Source organism: Bombus fervidus, chromosome 13 (genome assembly GCF_041682495.2).
Source record: "Bombus fervidus isolate BK054 chromosome 13, iyBomFerv1, whole genome shotgun sequence".
NCBI lineage: Eukaryota > Metazoa > Arthropoda > Insecta > Hymenoptera > Apidae > Bombus > Bombus fervidus.
In genome coordinates this window covers 3,840,834-3,859,955 of record NC_091529.1, presented here as the reverse complement: position 1 = coordinate 3,859,955, position 19,122 = coordinate 3,840,834, and the positions used below count along the sequence as shown (strand labels likewise).

Sequence of the window (19,122 nt, the reverse complement as noted above, 5' to 3'; positions counted from 1 at the left end):
ATAGATATACACGATCGTTGATTATGCGTTGATTAATTTTTTCAAAGTATTAAATCTCTTTGAATCGTTCTTCTAACAAATTTAACACGAGTTTTGATAATATTCATCCGATTTCAAAATTAACCTACTTATTGACAACCCTCTGCAAGGTTAGCTTGTGAAATATTATCGATATGCTCGACGTAAAATCGTGGAATATGCCGATCAGAATTATCGTTGGGGAAAAATTACGTTCAGGCGAGGCAGGGATGAGTAAAATTTTCCATCGGAAATGTAGATGTGGAATTAAAAATAGGGAGACGAAGGCCGGAGGAGAGCAGAAAAGGGGAGGATTTCATGGGTTCGCATGATGGAAAAGCGAGCGCAGGGGATGCCGCGGGGCTTAATAAGGAAGCGGCTCGATTGGTTCGATTCGAAAGCTAATAATGCCACTTCCCGTGCGTCGTAGAACATGGAAAGCTGTGGGCGTGATTAAATTTGAATTCTCTACTTCGTTTCTGACAAGCTAATTCCCGTCGATAGAGCTAATTCTGATATTCCGAAGATTCGAACCTCTTCTTTCAGGAATTTTATCGTGTTACCTATTTCGGAAACGGGAAGATTCAGTCAGCAGGCACGATGTGTACGCTCAATCTGCCGAATTAATTTTTTGATAACAGACTTTTCTATTTTGTTTTCTCCACGCGTACGTCCTATATGATTTACACAATTAAATGACGACAGATCTGTCTAGATCAGAAATTACGTTTCTATTTTAACCAAAGTTAATATTAATTTTATGAGCAATATTTGCATATTTTCAGCGAAATAAAAAATCTGAGATCTACTATTTTAAATTTGATAGTTGTAGTATAAATAATACGATTTTCCTCACATATCCTTTGTCTTAACCAATCGAATTGTTCCACTTGGCTGTTTTCCATACACATACGCTCCATGTGATTTACATGGCTATATAATGACGGCGATAATGCGACGAACGTGATTGAAATTACGTGTCGTAACCGATCTAAGCGAGAGCATTATGGTTACGATATCGTGTGTGCCACGGGTCGCCGACTTTCAGCCAACTACATTATTCCCGAACGCCACGTGCCTCCATTAATATTGATGCACGCCCGATTCTCTTGCAACCCCTTTCTACAAGGGGTTTGTTGACGAGGGAAGCTGACAGAGATGCTGCCAGACGTTGCTGCGACACATCTTTCTCCATCGAATAAGAAGCGAGTAATCTAACTTAAGTGACCAACTAATCTTAACGAAGTTAAATTAACAATAAATTCCATATTGAATTACGTTATCGCCGACTATTTGGTTTAAATGCTGTCATCTTACATACATTAGCATACAATACGAAGGTATTCCGACATTCTTTTTATATGTATATTATACAAAACATTTTGAAATCTTATTAGCACTGTAAATTTCAGTAACTTCAGAAGCAAAATTTTTGTTATCAGTTAAGATAAACTTAACTAATCTAGAGCGAAATACTGTAAGCTACAAGTACATCTAAATTCGCCCAGAAATGCTGACTTGACGGTAATCCTTGGTCGATTTGGCTTTGCTCGATCATTTGCATGGTGACTTTAAAACGTTCCCGGGACAAGAAACGTAGGTGGGGTACAAAACCGATCCCTCAAGCGAGGTTAAACGTTGCATTATTTATAGAAACCTTGTGAACGCCTAATCCCTGTCTGAGACGGTCTTCTGACTGCTTTAAAGCTGCCAAGCGGAGGAAGTGACGTAACGGTGTGGGCGCGTCGGACTGTTAACGATTCATCGACCCCCATACCTTCTCTCAGCGTTTTAACACCTTTTCCAATGTTGCGCTAGGGTGAACTTGTAAGCATGCATACAGCCTCATGTATCTAGAATTTAATTCTGCGTGGGTAACGATCGACACTGTGTTCGCTGATTGACGATGATTCATACGAGGATCGTTGAAGTTGAACGTGGTGAAGTTTGTTAGGTTATTGCTTTAGTTTGGTTTATTTTGATGAGTGGAAAATGAAATCATATTGTTTTACGAAATCGGAAGAAATAATGAGATCATATTGATAATATTGTATTGCATAGCTTTATTTTTGAAGACAGACTCTACAAACATTTTATCATTACTAGAATTTCATAAAGTTTCAATAAAATTTCTCTAATATCTTTCCCAAATTTTACCCTTGTTAGCAGCGTAAAATGGAAGATAAGTTTGGGAAGAAAGCAATTCTTTAGAATATCCAAATTGCAAAGAATTGAAAATATATCAAGCAATAATAATGTAATAGGCGCAGGTGAAAAGTATAGGAGAAGAGTACAAAACAATTTATCGCATTGTTAGATAAATTTCATTACGACAAAACAATTCCATAGCGCATTTAACAATTTCACAAATAAATATCTTGTAGTAACTATCTTGTAACTTCTATGTACATTTTCAGATTTAGTTCGAACTTTACTTTCTTCTATATAACACGCATAATTTATGTATGAAAGGTTCTTACAATAAATATTTAAATACGTTCATAACCTTCACCCTCATACTTCAATATTTTTCAACTAAACGAATTTTCGATTGGACATCTGTAGACAGTTGACTTTGAAAACCTCTTTTTTCAAAAACATCCTTTCTCTTTTGTATAACCGTGTATAACCGGAATTTTCATGGAAAAAATGCGAACGATAAAGTGTTGGCGATCGCGCGACCTGACGTGTAAAAGCCAGAAAATTGATCCCCTGTTACATAATTTTCACGTGTTACGCGTTCGTTGTAAAGAACGCTGAAATTTTAACCCGTTGCTGTCCTTTAATAAACGATATTTACGATCGCTGGCGGCGTACGCGTGAAACTTTCGCGAGTCCGAAACCACGTTTCATCGCGAATGTCGGCGAAATTAATATGTTTTTACTGCACCTTTGTTTTCCCGCGGTATTCGTTTCTTATAACGAAATATTTGTTATTAATAAACAATGTATATATATATATATATATATATATATATATATATATATATATATACATATTGAAATATTCAATTGCAGTAAGTTGTAATAATATTAAACTTATGAAACTTGAATTTCAATTTAATTTGTTTTGTTTATAGTACTATAAAGATTGACATGAAATAGTTTAAAACTTTCCGCCACTTATAAATATTTGAGAAAATAAATTGGCTAACACAATTATTAGTAATGTTCTTTAAATACTTCTGAAATTTATTCTAACGATGTATTCATCACAAAATCAGCATTAGATAAGGAAATAATTGCCGATATCAAATAAGAAAAAAAGAATATTTGATTACGTACCCGTTGGATGTTGCATCATACACGTCATTATAATCTTCGTCAGTGGTGTAATCCTGAACGTTTGGATCTAAATTTTCGACGTCGCTATTTTCACCTGTAAAACAATATTTCTTTATAAGTATGTATACATAAGTTAAAACACAAAATAATGTTTTATGTATATTATAAAAGTTTAGACGAAAGAGGAGCAAATTAAAGTACATAGCGTAAATTAGAGTATTATGTAATTATATTTTACTTTTATTTATTTATTTATTTATATCACAATATATTACAACCGTCATTATATACATATAATTAAAATGTCTATATATAATATACGATAAAGTGAAGATACTGAGAAATACTTAAATTACTAGAATATTTCAATTCTTAAATTATCCAACAAGTTAGTCTATATACATCAAAAACATAGTCTATTTTAGCCTGAACTTTGAGAGGAGATCAGAATATGCAATTGAACTAATAAATATATGGCTAATTATACATATATATATGTACATAGATTTTCTATGCAAAATGAGGACATAAAACGTCCCTAAAATGAAATAGGATCCGGTGTTCCTAACCTAAAATTAGAATTAGGTGTTCACATTGGAATAAGACTAATTGCGAGACTTCGATCTTCGGAAGCTTGCGCTTCGTATGACGTTAGCCCCGAAACCTCAGTTTTTTAGGTTGAAGCTTTGTATCTCGTTAATTAACACTATAAATGAGCGGTCACTGAAGGACATTAATACGATTAATCCTAATTCTTACCAAAGCAATCTATGAGTAGGTCTGCAAATCGATCAAAAGCATAAGCTCGGAGCTACAAGCATGCCAAGCACATTCGCCCGCGCGGCCGCATCTCGAGTTATCCAACTGCCTAACAACGGAACGTCCAACTACATCGAGCAACGTTGACGTTCGATGTTTCCTACACCTGCGCAAATACCACATCAACAGCCGTCCCTCGAAGGTGCAAACGACCATCCTCCAACCCCTTCGCGGTTCACGCAACACAAAACCCGATGATTCTGTCAGGGCGAAACACGATCGGCTTCTTCCGTCCAGCGTCACGTCAGTTTCAAGCAGCTAACTCTATTAGCGGTCTGATATCTTGTAGGAACGATAATAAGCCTGATGTACGATGTTACCGTCATGACGAGACGTTGAATAGAGATGGTTTATGCGAGGATAAGCTGCATTAGAACTCTATTGGGCATTCTCGCAGGTTTCGATTACATATATTTTAATTTGTGTTTAAAGTGATACTTATCGGATAAGACGTAGAACTTGAATCAAAATCAAATATCAAATGTTGAAGTAACTATTTGAAGAAAAATTCTACATCTTTATTTATGTATATCTGTGACCTGGAGACTGCTTTTACGCAGAAAGTATACATTATGTTTTGAGTATACATTATGTTTTGGGTTGCAAGGTCTAGCAACAAAGGAACTAATAAACAGATTTCTATTTATGTTCCCTGTAGCCTCTAGCCCAAGCTTTAAGCTTAGCTTTTTTGGTAATGTCCTTTTGCTATAAATATATGAACGTGCTTCCTATCATTCCATTGTCTAGTAACACTAAGAGAGTAAGAATCTGAATCAGCATAATCTTATACATTATACTTATACCTTTAATTATTTCAATATACTTTTTTATTACAAATTCATCCACTCGTTCTTCAATCAGTCAACCTCAACCTCAACATCAAATATGATACTTTTTGTAACTGTATTACGATACATCGTCATTTTATTATTAACGGCTTGTTAATTACAAATTGAATGTGTAAGGAAAAATGTTCGACTATTTATTGTAATTAAGGAACATTAGTTTTCGTATGAGCTTCATCAACAGGGTTACTCAAGAGAGTATTAAGCTTCAAACTGTAGCAAATGTTGCTAATTCACACATGCAATTATTCCTTGTTCAACGACTCGAATCGCCCTATAATCTACGAATCGAACTTGACATAGTGGCTTACCAGATGAGATATCACACAGAATAATCTGGATTATAATGGAATTTATCGTGGAACGATCGGTATCGTTCCCATAATCTCTGACACCGTAATCTAAATCACATCGTGATCCCTGACTGTATATACAGTGCAATAATCTGCATTATCTTATGCGTGATTTAAGCTCCCATATACATAATATTTCAAAATCAATATTATCATTGTTTTCATATTTCGTGTTCAAAATTATATTTTAATCGTTCAAGAGATAGATTATTTTTTGAAAATTGTTTAATTTGAAAACATTGAGATTTGTATAATTGACACACGGCGTGCTAATTACGAGAGTTCAAGCACCAATGTTAATATAATACTTTACTGATCAAAAGGATATATCTATTTTTTGGATTATTTTAAACCTATTCTAGACTCAATTGTGTTCTTCTATTCTTAACAAGTTTTATGAGTTTGTGGAACAAGTATGAAAGAATCTTCGTTAACATGTATGATTTTTCGTTTTAAGTATACATTGTGATATTCATTGAAATATTACAAGTTTTCTTACTTGTAAAAAGCAGAGTAGATTGAGACTGGAACAGAGTTAAGGATTAGAAAATTTCTTTAAAATTCAGTTAATGTTTAAATTTCGACTACTTTGTAATAAATGTTGAATACCAATGAGAACATATGCAAGTAGGCCAATTATCGATGTACCGATGTATCGAGATTCGAGTTTATGATAAATACGCGTTGTATGTTGCCGTTGAATATGCAGAAGTGGGCGCTAAACTCATTTGGCCTGTAGACATAGGACTACATAACCATAAATTCATTTCTACGATCCCTGATTTTTATTTTCAACGAGAAAGAACATGAAATAATAAAGTTTTAAAAGTTCTCAAAGATACAATATTGTTTAGTGTCAGAAGTGTTTATTTAGATGTTATATAGAGATGTTCTAAAGATAGTGTTAATATTTCAGAAATCAAATAATGAATCTCGAATGAAGTTGATGAGAGTTTCATTTCAACGTAGTAGTTCGTTTAATTCTCCTCTATTCATCCGGGGACTCTATATGCTTATATCCTCTATATGCCAGAATATCTTCAATTCTATAGGAAACTCCAATTAACATTGGCATGGTGGTGCTCGTTAATCTAGTAATGAGTAATTCGCCATGGGGGCTTTAATATAGATTGCAATTCGGAAGATCCACGAGACAGGGCTCTGCTCGATGTTGTAGCCAGGCGCTAGGCCAAGCTATTAAATAATCGAGCGAATTATACCCCTTCCTATGGTTGCATCCCTCGGTTTCATGCTACGTCAGCCGATCAGGTGCCAAGTGCAAATTTAAACTTGCAATACTCTGCCCCTCTAACTTGGCTTACCCTTTGGATGAAACTGGCTACTCCTTGCGATTTCGAAGATGGCATATATATTATTTTATTGATTATAAATAAGGAAATATTATCTGGACTGCTACGAATCGAATACACAGGGTGGGGAAATTTTTACTTGGAACTGCTTTGTTCACTTGGAACACATTTTTACATTTTACATTTCTTTTTAGAGACACGAGACAATTTTATTTTAATTACAGATGAAATTATTATTTTAGTTAACATAACATTGATTATACTTAATGTAGATACGAGGAAATTTTGCATCCTAACTTTTCCTTCATATACAGATGTATAGTAAAGCGTCCAACATATTTTGGAGTAATTAGTTTTGCCATAGATGGGTGCGCAGAGGTCATACGGTTTCTTAAATGAAATTATATAATTTTTAATACTAAATATTATTTCGTAAAATTATCGTGTGAAAGGCAAGAACAGACGTAAGGCATTATTTTCTTATGTTTGTATTCCTTGTCACTCTTACGCTAGGTTTTACAGAATAAAAGTTAGAAAATCTGTCGAATTAATGGATAATTCGATATACATGGGTTAATAACTTTTCATATATATCTAAGACAATTCACCAGTAATTCACATTAATAAATTAAAATCAGACACTCTGTATATGAATAAAAGTTAGAAAATCTGTTTAATTAATGGTCTTTCGATATACATGGGTTAGTAACTTTTCATATACATCTAAGACAATTCATCAGTAATTCACATTAATAAATTAAAATCAGACACTCTGTATATGAATAAAAGTTAGAAAATCTGTTTAATTAATGGTCTTTCGATATACATGGGTTAGTAACTTTTCATATACATCTAAGACAATTCATCAGTAATTCACATTAATAAATTAAAATCAGACACTCTGTATATGAATAAAAGTTAGAAAATCTGTTTAATTAATGGTCTTTCGATATACATGGGTTAGTAACTTTTCATATACATCTAAGACAATTCATCAGTAATTCACATTAATAAATTAAAATCAGATACTCTGTATATGAATAAAAGTTAGAAAATCTGTTTAATTAATGGTCTTTCAATATACATGGGTTAGTAACTTTTCATATACATCTAAGACAATTCATCAGTAATTCACATTAATAAATTAAAATCAGACACTCTATATATGATCTTTGTTCGATCTTCAAACGTCTTCTCTCTTAAAGAGTCTGCAAATCTCTTTAAAAAGTGTAAGAATTCATACGTACAAACATTACTCCGTTTTACTAATGTTTCCTCGATTCGCAGTGTACACAGAAACGAACCAAAAAGTACGAAAAAGTCAGCGGTTGTTCCCTAAATCTGGCTCCTGTTTTCGAACACGACATTGGTAGAGCTCATAAAAAGTAGACATCCCGTATGATAGACGGGACTGGAAAAACGCGTACGATTCCCCGGAGTGCTGGTCCACGTAACACGCATCCAGAGAGAGCCAATAAAATCGAACGCTATTGTACTCTTCGTTTTCTTTTTGTTTGTATTTTATTTGCTTTCCTTTTTTCTCTCGTCCCTCTATCTCTGCTTATCTTTTGTTGCTGCATGAAAGCTGAGTATTTTTCGGAGAGTTAAACCGGCAATAGGAAGAGGGGATTGTTGAATGGCAACGAAATGAGGATTTAATTTTGCGAAAAGTGTTTCGCTTTTCGTTTGAATCGTGTTGCCTTTTGTGGCGGTGGATGTAAATTGTAATCGGACGATCGGAGAAGGATATTGAATTTTACGCGAGCTTTTGTGTGTTACATTATTGCTTAAAAGTTCGGGGATCAGTTGCTCCGTGAAAAAGGAATTTACATTTTATAATGGTGAAACGAATTCATGTTTGATGTTTTACGAGTATAATTTTAATTAACACATGTAATTACAGTAAGAAAGTTAGATCCAATGGTTTATTTAAATTTTTATTTACGTTATAACGAATTGATATTTCTCAATAAACGATATGTCGATAACAATGTATTATAGTCATTCTAATTTTGCTTCGAAGATGAAACTCGCATCAAATATTATATATATTCTGGAATATCCTAAACCTTCCTTTCTCTCTTTGTGTCTTTATTTTCAGTTTATACATTATTACATATTATCTCAAATAATCATGCTTTTTAATAAACTTCGTTACGTGAATATCGCAAATTTAATTTCTCGAGTATTTAAAATCGGAGCTCGTTAAAACGTTCGCTCGACGAGAGCTTTAATAAACCAGAATTAAAAATGAGAATTTAATTTTTCTCTGGAAAACAAAACACGTTCGACATAATGATAAAACGAAAGTAATAAGGAATTAGAAAAGAGTCTAGTCCATGCGGTTATACGCGCACAAAGTTACCCCTTTAATTCTATATTTGCAACCTAAACAAACTCGACAAAGTTTTAAAGCCCAATCATGTGTACCCAGCACTTCAAAGAGCCCTGTTGACGAGAACACGGTTACGTCAGAACATTTTTATTTATTCGTCGCTGGAAGCTGGTTACATTTTTCCCGTCCTTCCTTTCTCTCTCTTTATCCGTCGAATTTTGTTCATTCCCGGCATATACGCGGCTGGCATTTAAATCGGCGGAAAAATTCCAGGGATTCGATGGCCAGAGGTCTGGTGACATCGATAACGAGCCTTGATCTATACAGGGTGACTAGAACTTCATAGTAATAATAAATATAAACTTAAAAATAAATGAAATTTTAATTTACCGGTCGTTAGCTATAAATTTCTATATAATTATAGGATTAAAACTTGTTAATAAACTGTAAATTTTTACGCAGTTCCATATTTTTATTAACATAACTAAACCTACGTAAAGAATTGTTTCTCTCTGTTCACTCTTTCACTGTGAGGCTCGTACGTCGTACAAGCATACATCGAAAACTATAAATTGTTAAGATTTATAATTGTCAGAATAATGGTTATGCGAATCATTATGAATATTTTCTACTTTAAAATATACCATGTGCAAATATTATCAATATTTATAGAACAGTCTGTTCTTAGATATGAGACACTTTCGACTGACCAGGAAACAGAAGCTAACTGGTCTATAGTTATACTGTAAGTTTTTCTACCTTATTATTAACGACGCGCATAAATTAATATTTCATCTCCTAAGTTGCGCCCCGTGTAACAAACAGGGGCGCGATTTTTCCAAGTTACCGGACCGATGCGCGAACAATTCGTTTCGTCGAGGCTGTAAAAACGCGAAGGTAGCTTCCGCTAGGTTTTCGCGTCGCTTGGCCGATTTGAGATTATTTAAAACGCTTGACGACTCGGTTTTCTGCCGCGTTGCGGCCTGCTATTGTCGCGTTAATACTTTCCGGTTCGCTGTGACGCCTGATCACGCTCCCCCAGGGCTGAATTTATTTTCGACTCGTTTGCTTCCGATACTCATCGATCATGCTACATCGTTTAATTCGGGATCAATAGAATTTCCCAACGTTTTCCATATTTTATTCGTTACTCGTTGGTAATTCGCCGACGACACACAACAAATTCGTTGAAATCTGCCTTAAAAGCGTACAGATGTATATCGATCTTAAATCATTGAGCATATATATCACGAGCGTGCATTAATTTTATGGATGACTCATAACATTTCTAAAATCATCCAAGCCATTTTTATTCTACTTTTTTATTTTTTCATTAATGAATTAGTCAAATAGTTTATTTTACAAAGATTTATTATTTTTACAATTATTATTTATAATTATTATTATTGGATTATTTATACAAAGACAGCAACAGCGAGTTATATGTACAAAATCTTATCGCAATAACAGCTGAGAAAAATTTAATAAATGTTTTATAACAAATACGTTCGATATTAATAACTCAAAAACGAGACAGATCCTTCTGTTAACTGCTTGCTTAACCTAAGCCCAATCTAATCCCAACCAAAACTTTAAATCTGAAGTTACTCTGCTCTAAACTTCAAATGTTTCTTTCTAAGAAAAAATATCCTAAATTTGAAATACAAAACAGTCATCGAGAGAAACTTCGCCCTATTTCCAATTTACCACGATTAGACTATCCTTGCAAGCGATTCGATGTTGAGCGGAACTCAAACAGCGCTAAACGACGTGCAGCCACGTCGAATAAGCCTGAGGAAACTGCTCGTGACAGAGAGTAGTCCGAGGAAAACACCCCCTGGAGAGGTCCGGAGAACGCGTTTGAAAGCGATTGTCGCAGACAAGCCTAAACTTTTGCCGGGTCCACTGTTGCGGCTTCCTTCGTCGCGCGATCCGGGCCACCCCTGCAGAGAACGCTTCTCTTCAGGGTGTAATTGGCAAGTAGTGGTCTGGCGAAGTTGCCAATGCCAACTGCAACCGATCCTGAGAATGAAAAATCCGTCAACTTTCCGACGATGCAAGCCTTGGTTTGTGGCGTGGATAGTCCTCGCTAATCCTTTGAATTGGATGTTCGCCAGGATAAGGGTATGTTTCGTTGAAACCTTCGAATAGGCTAAGACTTTGTGGGATTTTTGTGTTTGGTGGAAGCTTTCACGTTTTGAGAATTAATTTCTTATTATTGAAAGTCGAGGACGAATTTTGGATGTGACAAAGTGTCATTAAACGATTTGTTCTCTGTTTCCTGAAAATCTCGATGTTTGTGAAGAGAACATTGATCCTTTGGAGTATGAATGAAATAAATATCTTTCTACGTATAACATCATTTTGCATATACAAATTATATTATTCTATAATCAGCGCTCCTCGTTTACTCAAACTTGGAAACATTTCACTAAAAAATGCCTTGCATTTACTAAATCCTCTACTTTTACACCAACTCGCGGTCCTACAAACGATTTTCACGAATAACCGTGAATCCATGAGTCCCGCGGTAGAAAATTATTCTTTAAAAAATTCATCAACGAATGAAACTTACAGAGACGGGGGCGACCGAGGAGAAAAAAAGTCGGACAAATCCCGTGAGGAATGTAATCTTCGTTTAGCCGGATGATATTCGGCGGGCTGGTTGTCGAATGATCGAGACAAAATCCGAAAATCCGTACGTGCTCGCAAAAAAAAGATGCGAGCAAGGCAGCCAACGTAGAAAAATAACACTCGCGGTGGAATAATAAATGCCGCGCGGATTTAAAGCGCTTGTAACGCCACTTTTAAAGCTTCTCCATCCTCCCTCGATCCTGTTTCCATTAGGAAAAGTCAGAGCTCGTCTGCCAGCTTGCAAAACGTGACTCTCTTTGTAATTGTGCGCCTGGGTGTATCTATGCTTTTTGAATGTGTGTATGCGCTCGTGTGCGTCGCGTTGGCCAAATAATTTCGCGTTGACGCTGCTAAAAGTGGTTCACGCGGCCAGGCTGCCGCCGGCACAAATGAAATTTCTTCGCGGTTGCACCACCAGCAATGGCGGATGTTGCAATTTCTGCTTGGGTTTTTCGCTGACGGTTGGTGTTATTACAGTTATTATGGTTTCTTTGAAGAGTTTGTCGAGAGGAGGATGAGTTTGGTCGCTGGACAGCGTAATTGGTAGAATTATTGCTTTTTCGTGGCTGTATCGTGTTTTCGATAAATTTTCAAATTAGATCTGACTTTGTTGCATCGTTTTCCGAAGCGTAGAAGTGGAATTTGTGAAAGGAAATATTGGATTTTTTTGAGCGATTACTCTTCTGAAATTTGAATTGTCGATGACCCAGAACGCACAGTGTACAATAATATTGCACAATGTGAAAATACATATTGCTGTATTACAAATAATGCAAATGTAATATATCGAATTATTGCAGAATGATATATTTGAATTTGAATTATTATTTATTCAATTCGATTGAATTTATTTGAATTCTAAAAAGAACACACCTAAAGAAGAATTAAACATAAGATCGTTTATCGCAATTTCTTTTATATAGATTATAATAAATGTTATTATATATATGAGGATTATTGCACGTGTTCTTATATACTTATATATAATGTATTATGTATAAGTATTATATATGTCGGATTGTCATTGGAATGCAGGGCGTATAATGAATCTTCCTGTGAGTTGGCCATCGTTCTTGTATACCATATGATATTTATTGAAGCGAATGTATTACAGAGTTTAACAAGTGATAGCGATCGTTGAATAATCGAGATGTCGATGACGACGAGTTTAGGTTCGATAACGAATACACGGTCAACGGAATGACGATTGCGATTTGGGGCTCAACGTACTTGTTCACTGGACTAGTCGAACTTCTCGAATTGAACTCCAGTCCAAGTGGAACTGCCCTTATATACTCCTCTCCGTACCTCTCTGTATCCCACGGGTTAATCTTTGTTTTTAAGGAAAGCTATTTAATTACTCCATACCTCTGTTAGGTACACGTCTCTCCCGTGACCGTGGCTACGTTCAGCGACCCGTTATGTCACTTCGAGCCCAAGCCCACTGTCATAAATCTCATAATTGGCTCAATTCATAAACAGCTATTTCTCAGTTTTATTGTTTAAGTATAAACATGCCAAAAGAAAGGTCCCAATGTCCTTTTATCTCCGACATATATTTTCATTTTCTCTTATATATATCGTATACTTTTACCTTATATTTTCTATATGAAGATATATCATTATACATATATATTATACACTCTCGTTTTTCCTTAAACAAGAAAAAACTTTTATTGAATCGTAAAAAAGACAGTCTTTTCTTCTTGGACTACGATTGTTGACACGGTTATTGAACGTTAAAAAAAGAATATTTTATGGACTCTCATGGTTTGCTTAGAGACTCTTTCACTTATTTCTGGATGTCAAGATCCTTTCTGGGAATTTTTAGAACTGTGTAGTTTTAAATTCAGAATCGAACTGTTTCGTACAAATAAAGATGATTTTTTATTATGAAACTACAATATATCTATAATGACAAATAATTTATCTTTTGTATGTTATATATACATATATATCCACAGACAAGCTTCCTTAGAACTGTTTCAGTAATCATTGTATACATATACGTACATCCAATTGGACAAGATTAAAATTAAAATATTTAAACTAATCGTTTCCAAATAAATATTTTCATATTTTTAATAGTTTTCGCGTCAAATATATCATATAATAAATATACGTAAGAAAATTCATTTTTCTTTTAAAAATTTCAATAAATTTTACACCAACCTTCATTTCTACCAGTTATGTAAGAAAACCAGTGGACACACGCATACTCTCTCTCTTTCTTTCTCTCTCTCTCTCTCTCTTAGAATTATAATTTCTTCCTTCCGCAAACGAGAAATTGAATACACGGGATAATTTAAAGTCTCGTTCGTGCAAACGATTACAGAAGGACTTAAGTGGGGCCTATTGAGTCATTCGGATCGCCGTCTGTAACGCTTGAATATTCAACGCGCGCGATCCATTATAGTGATGTATAGTTCTATCGTAATATTCATCGTGCTCGTTATTTTTTCCTTGTGTTTTCGCGGAGTGAAATATCTCGCATCGGTCGCTCTGCCCGATGAATAATTAATAAGCAGGATTTTACAAGCAGCACCACACTTGTACGTGAAATTACGAGTAACCGGTGTTTATGAAGTCTGAACAAACAAAGCAAGAAACTTCTTCCTGTTCCACGAGACCTCGATCGACTTTGTTCGTTTAATATTCTCCTGTCGATCGAGGAACGATAGAATCCTCTTGTTTCAATGAGTCCATTCTTCGAAATTCTTTAATCTTTTGTTTAAAACAAATAATTGTTAATCAATGGAATACGGGATACGTGAGAGGGAATTGAAGTAACAATGTATAGTCGGTAATAATAAATTTAATTAAAGAAAACAATTGTTAAGAGATAGGATTTTGTAAATTTATAGATGCGGATATACAGACAATCTTTTATCTTTTTATTTTTTCTCTGTATTCAGTAATATAGATTAACAATGCAAAAAAAAAAAGATATATCGCTTTGAATATTTCTAGAAGGAACTTCTGAAAAGGATCAAAAGCATACAATCTTCTTACCCTCTAATGTCACAATTTCCAACCACTTTTTCTCACATAAATCAAATGTTTTCTGCCTCAACAATTACCAACCACATCTCAGTGAAACTTTTCACAGTTCAAAGCTGCAACCACAAACACAAACACTCCAACTTAGGGTACTGGTAGTATATATAATTGGAGATGGCACCCCTGTATTTTCCAAGGACCGTGACAATACTGTCAAAATAAAAAGCTGACGCTTTGTGCTCCACGTGAAATATCGTTCGTTTATTATTTAGAATGCCTATTGTGACGATTCGATGGTTCGTTAGAGCTGTTTAACAGTTAAGTAGCTGACCGGGGGTGAGACATGTGTATATTTATACGAGCGGTGACGTGAATTATCTGCAACTGGGGACCATCATCGTGGGAATCCATTACGGTGCTTGTAAAAGGTGTGCCATCTCTTGAAAATAAGAAGACTACAAAAAAAAAAAAACCCCACTGACCTCACTAAAGAAATAAAATAGTCAAACTCGAAGATGGTATCCCACTGAGGGTAGTCATCCACGTGTTATTTGGCAATTAAGTTAGAAAAATTTACCAAATGTCCAGCTGGACAAATTATAAAGTACAAATTAAATAATAATAATAAAAAAAAATCTCTCGAAATCTTGTACATTGTCATGGATTAATTTATAGTACTTTAGAAGAAAGTGATGGAGCTTAATTTGGAATTGCTGCTACAAACAATTTGACAAAAATAATATATAATATAGTTCAATGGAGTTCTCCTTTATCTATTCCATTTTGAAAATGTGTTCTGTACAAGTTCGTGAAAGTTTATTGTTTAGAGTAATTGATTACTCCTGATTCCAACGTTTGTTGAAAAATATTATAATGGAAAAAAGAAAAGATGAACAGAAGGAAAAAAAATAGCAAGTCAATTCCCAATCTTTAAACACAGTAAAAAGATGTGAATTACTGATTATAAATCGTATGTAACCTTATTGTACAATAAATTTTATAGATGGATATAAATTTCACCAATTAGCCTATAAACGTTCGTATCAAAAGTTTTAGAGTATACTCTTGATCAACTTAATTAAACAAAAGCTACCGCATCGTTGAATTTCTAAAATTCTGCAAGAATTTTTAATAAAAATTCCTGGACAATATCTTCTTAAATAAACGTTAAAGAATTTGACGAACACATTGCCACGTCAAAAAACGTTAGTTTGACTAACATAGTTCCAAATCTCTTGTATTTTTCCGCCAAAAAGAATTTCCGCTAGGATCTCTGCAAAGAGTTTCATCGCACCATCCCACGCGACCAAAAACGTCCCAGGACGCATTACCGCGTCACAATGGGAACAACGAGTCTGGCGTAGATTTACGAAAAGATTTTCAAAAGCTGCCGCGTCGCCTGTTCTACGAGGACAACGCGAGAATAAGAACCAGAGGTGGGTTAAGAAAGGCGAAGATCTGAAAGAGCCGCGAGTATTACCATAAGAATAAGAATGCCTGTCACCAGTGTCAAAATACGAGCTATTTCGAGGCAGGAGAAACGTTGCTGTCTCGATTCCCCTCTTCAAAATTTCACGTGGGTCCTCGTCCGACTCAATTCATTTTTCAGCGAACCAGTGTTCGATCGTGCGATCAATTATTCAGTCGATTGTTCGCCAAATGGAACCAAAATTGACGGAGGAAGCTGGAAGAACTTGAAACTGCTCGTGGAATCAATGGATCTGAATATTTAGAGTCTGTCGTTTATTCGATGTTTCGAGCCGGTAATTTCTTTTAACGGTGCAAGTATTGGAGTTTTTTATGCTTTGAATATTTTAAGTTTATAATAACGTAGCATATATATATTAGGTTGTCCGAAAAGTTTCTTTCGTTTTATAAGAAAATAATAGACGTACAATGCTTTTGTTTTATATTAGTTTACTGAATTATGCATGAACATAATAATAGAAATATAACGAAATAGATCATACCTAATTCAATAAAATAATATAAAACAGAAATTGTTGTTCATCTATTATCACCTTATGAAACGAAAGAAACTTTTTGGACAACCTAATATATACAAATATTATATCAACAGTCAAAGAAGAAATCGGCAGACACGCAAAAAATACAAGGAATGAATGGCAACACATCCAAACCAACTGGTTGCTGAAACGAGCAAAACTCTAATAAAAGGAAGACTAAAGAGAAAACACCCCACTGATCTCACTAAAGAAATAAAATAAACAAACTCGAAGATGGTATCCCGCTGGGGGTAGCCAACCACATGTTAATTAGCAATTAAGTTAGAAAATTTACCGAATGTCCAGCTGGACAAATTGTAAAGTACAAATATAAAAAAAAAAAACAAATATAATACGAATATATTCACATCTTTTTCTATATCCTTTACTCCACACTCATCCGTCATTCCACGTAATGACAGTGAAAATCTCTAGCTGCCTCTTGACATCTGACCAAAGGGAACAAAAAATAGCTAAATGAAATCGGTCATAAACGAAGTCAATAATCAAGAGTCATTTGGTGCACTGCACCTCCAACTCGAGCACAACAAAGATCCTTCTATAGCCTCGTTTCCCAGTAAACATGTCCTTCCACGTGGTCCCGTTGGAAAGGTGGGCAGCACCGAGGTTGGCGAAAGAAGAGGGACGCGTGACGTAGAGAAATGGCATTTCTAAAGAAGGCACGAGAGGAAGCTCCTCTGACAAGGCTCACAATGCCACAGGACGCCCTGCTGGATTTATGCGCGTGTCAAAGGCTCGGTATGCACGCGCGAGACTGCACGCTGCACACGTGCAATGCGAGAGATGGAAAATTCTGACGGCGTGCCATGGACAAATGCACGCTCTGATGGGGGCATTGTTGAATGGGGCCGGCCTTCAGCCTCTGCTTAACGCCATTTTAAACTTTTTGATTCCCGCCGTATTGCACTATCATCTTTTGATAATGTACATTTTATCGTATACACGTTGAAATATATTTCGACCATAAATTTCAATTTTTCAATTGTCAATTATCAATTTTTCCAAGTCGGTCAATGTAGAAACTCTAGCGATGCGCGATGTTAGTTGATCATTAACACTTTGACTGCCACGCCGAAATCACATGTTTCGCTCAGGACGCCACGGGAGTATTTTTATTATTCAAAGCATGTAATGGTAAAATAATAATAAATTGATCATGTAAGACAACAATCTTCCCCAATGGACCGTTTATCTTGTTGGTGGTCACGGGAGACGACCGTGGCGCCTTGGTAACAGTTGATAGCGATATATTATAACAAGGCTTTGTTTATTTCAACAAACCATTCGCATTCGTTATTTCGTCGCAAGCAAAACGTGCAGAATATATTGTTGAAACGTATAGAAGATATTAGTCAACGGTATTTGCTCATTTTATATATAATAGTAAGGTATGTGCACACTTCTAACTTCAATTATATGATTATAAAGCAGCACTTACGATTATTTTCTAAGGTGTGTTTATAATAATATTCGTAGATTACGACAATATATGGATGTTCAAACATGTGGATGCAAACACAGTGCACCGTTAGATGCAAGATTTGTTCCCATTTTTTTATTGATGTTCTAATAAAAATGTGTTAGAATTTAATCTTGAAGTTAAGATTAATAATCTGTGGAAGACACAATGTTTGTGTTGAAATAATATTCAGCGATGTTTATTAAACAGAACTACAGAACCTGATGTATATAAGCGAGTGATATAATTAACAACGTATGCAAGAATTGTTGATTGTTGGTCAGTTACTCTCAGACTAGACTTAGGTAGTAACCCATGATCCCTTAAATACTTTGAACCTCACTTTCTATACAGTAATGAGTATGATCTGTGTAAGTGTTCTGTTCAAATGCTTGTGTGGGTGTCTGTGTAAGGGTATTGTGCCTATGCGTGAAATATCGTTGTATTCTAACAAAATGTTTAATTGTTCAATGGGGTACTTTTTGTTTCAAAGTATCTTCTATTTATCGGCTATATGCAAAATACCCTAACTATCAATTTTCATACAGTTTTTACAATTGTAAAAAGTTCAAACTCCAGTCACCAATGACCACCGTGGCGTCACAGGAGAAACCGTGGTCGGTTATATATGACCGACGTGGCAGTCAAAGTGTTCATGGACTGTGAATTTTTCTACGTTTATGGGAGAAAGGGTGTTTGATATATATATATATATATATATATATATATACGGAATTTATATAATATCCGAAGATACGTAAAATATCCAAAATAAATTATTTATTAAGCGTACTACTTTGTAAGTAAAACTATTTAATATTTCTACTTAAGTTCTACGAAAAAAAGAAAAAATATGAATTTGAATAAAATTGTATTATTATTTCTGTATGGTGTTTGTTGGTTACGTGATTGGTTGGAGTGTTGATCATGCCGTTCTGCAGATAATTTGACTTTGATTTCAAGAGATGTACTTGACTTGAATTAATGTACCAAACGTTGTTATCTGCATTAGTACATTGATTTGAATTGTAGATATT

General features: G+C 34.9%; 1 protein-coding gene across 3 annotated transcripts in view; it reads right to left on the bottom strand.

Moving 5' to 3' along the window:
• Positions 1 to 19,122, bottom strand: part of Ror (tyrosine-protein kinase transmembrane receptor Ror) — a 356,273-nt gene that overhangs the window by 60,805 nt on the left and 276,346 nt on the right. For all 3 annotated transcript variants that reach the window (XM_072015450.1, XM_072015452.1, XM_072015451.1), the window contains one exon: positions 3,304 to 3,397. In XM_072015450.1, the coding sequence (XP_071871551.1) occupies positions 3,304 to 3,397 (94 nt within the window). The remainder of the gene's footprint in view (positions 1 to 3,303; positions 3,398 to 19,122) is intronic.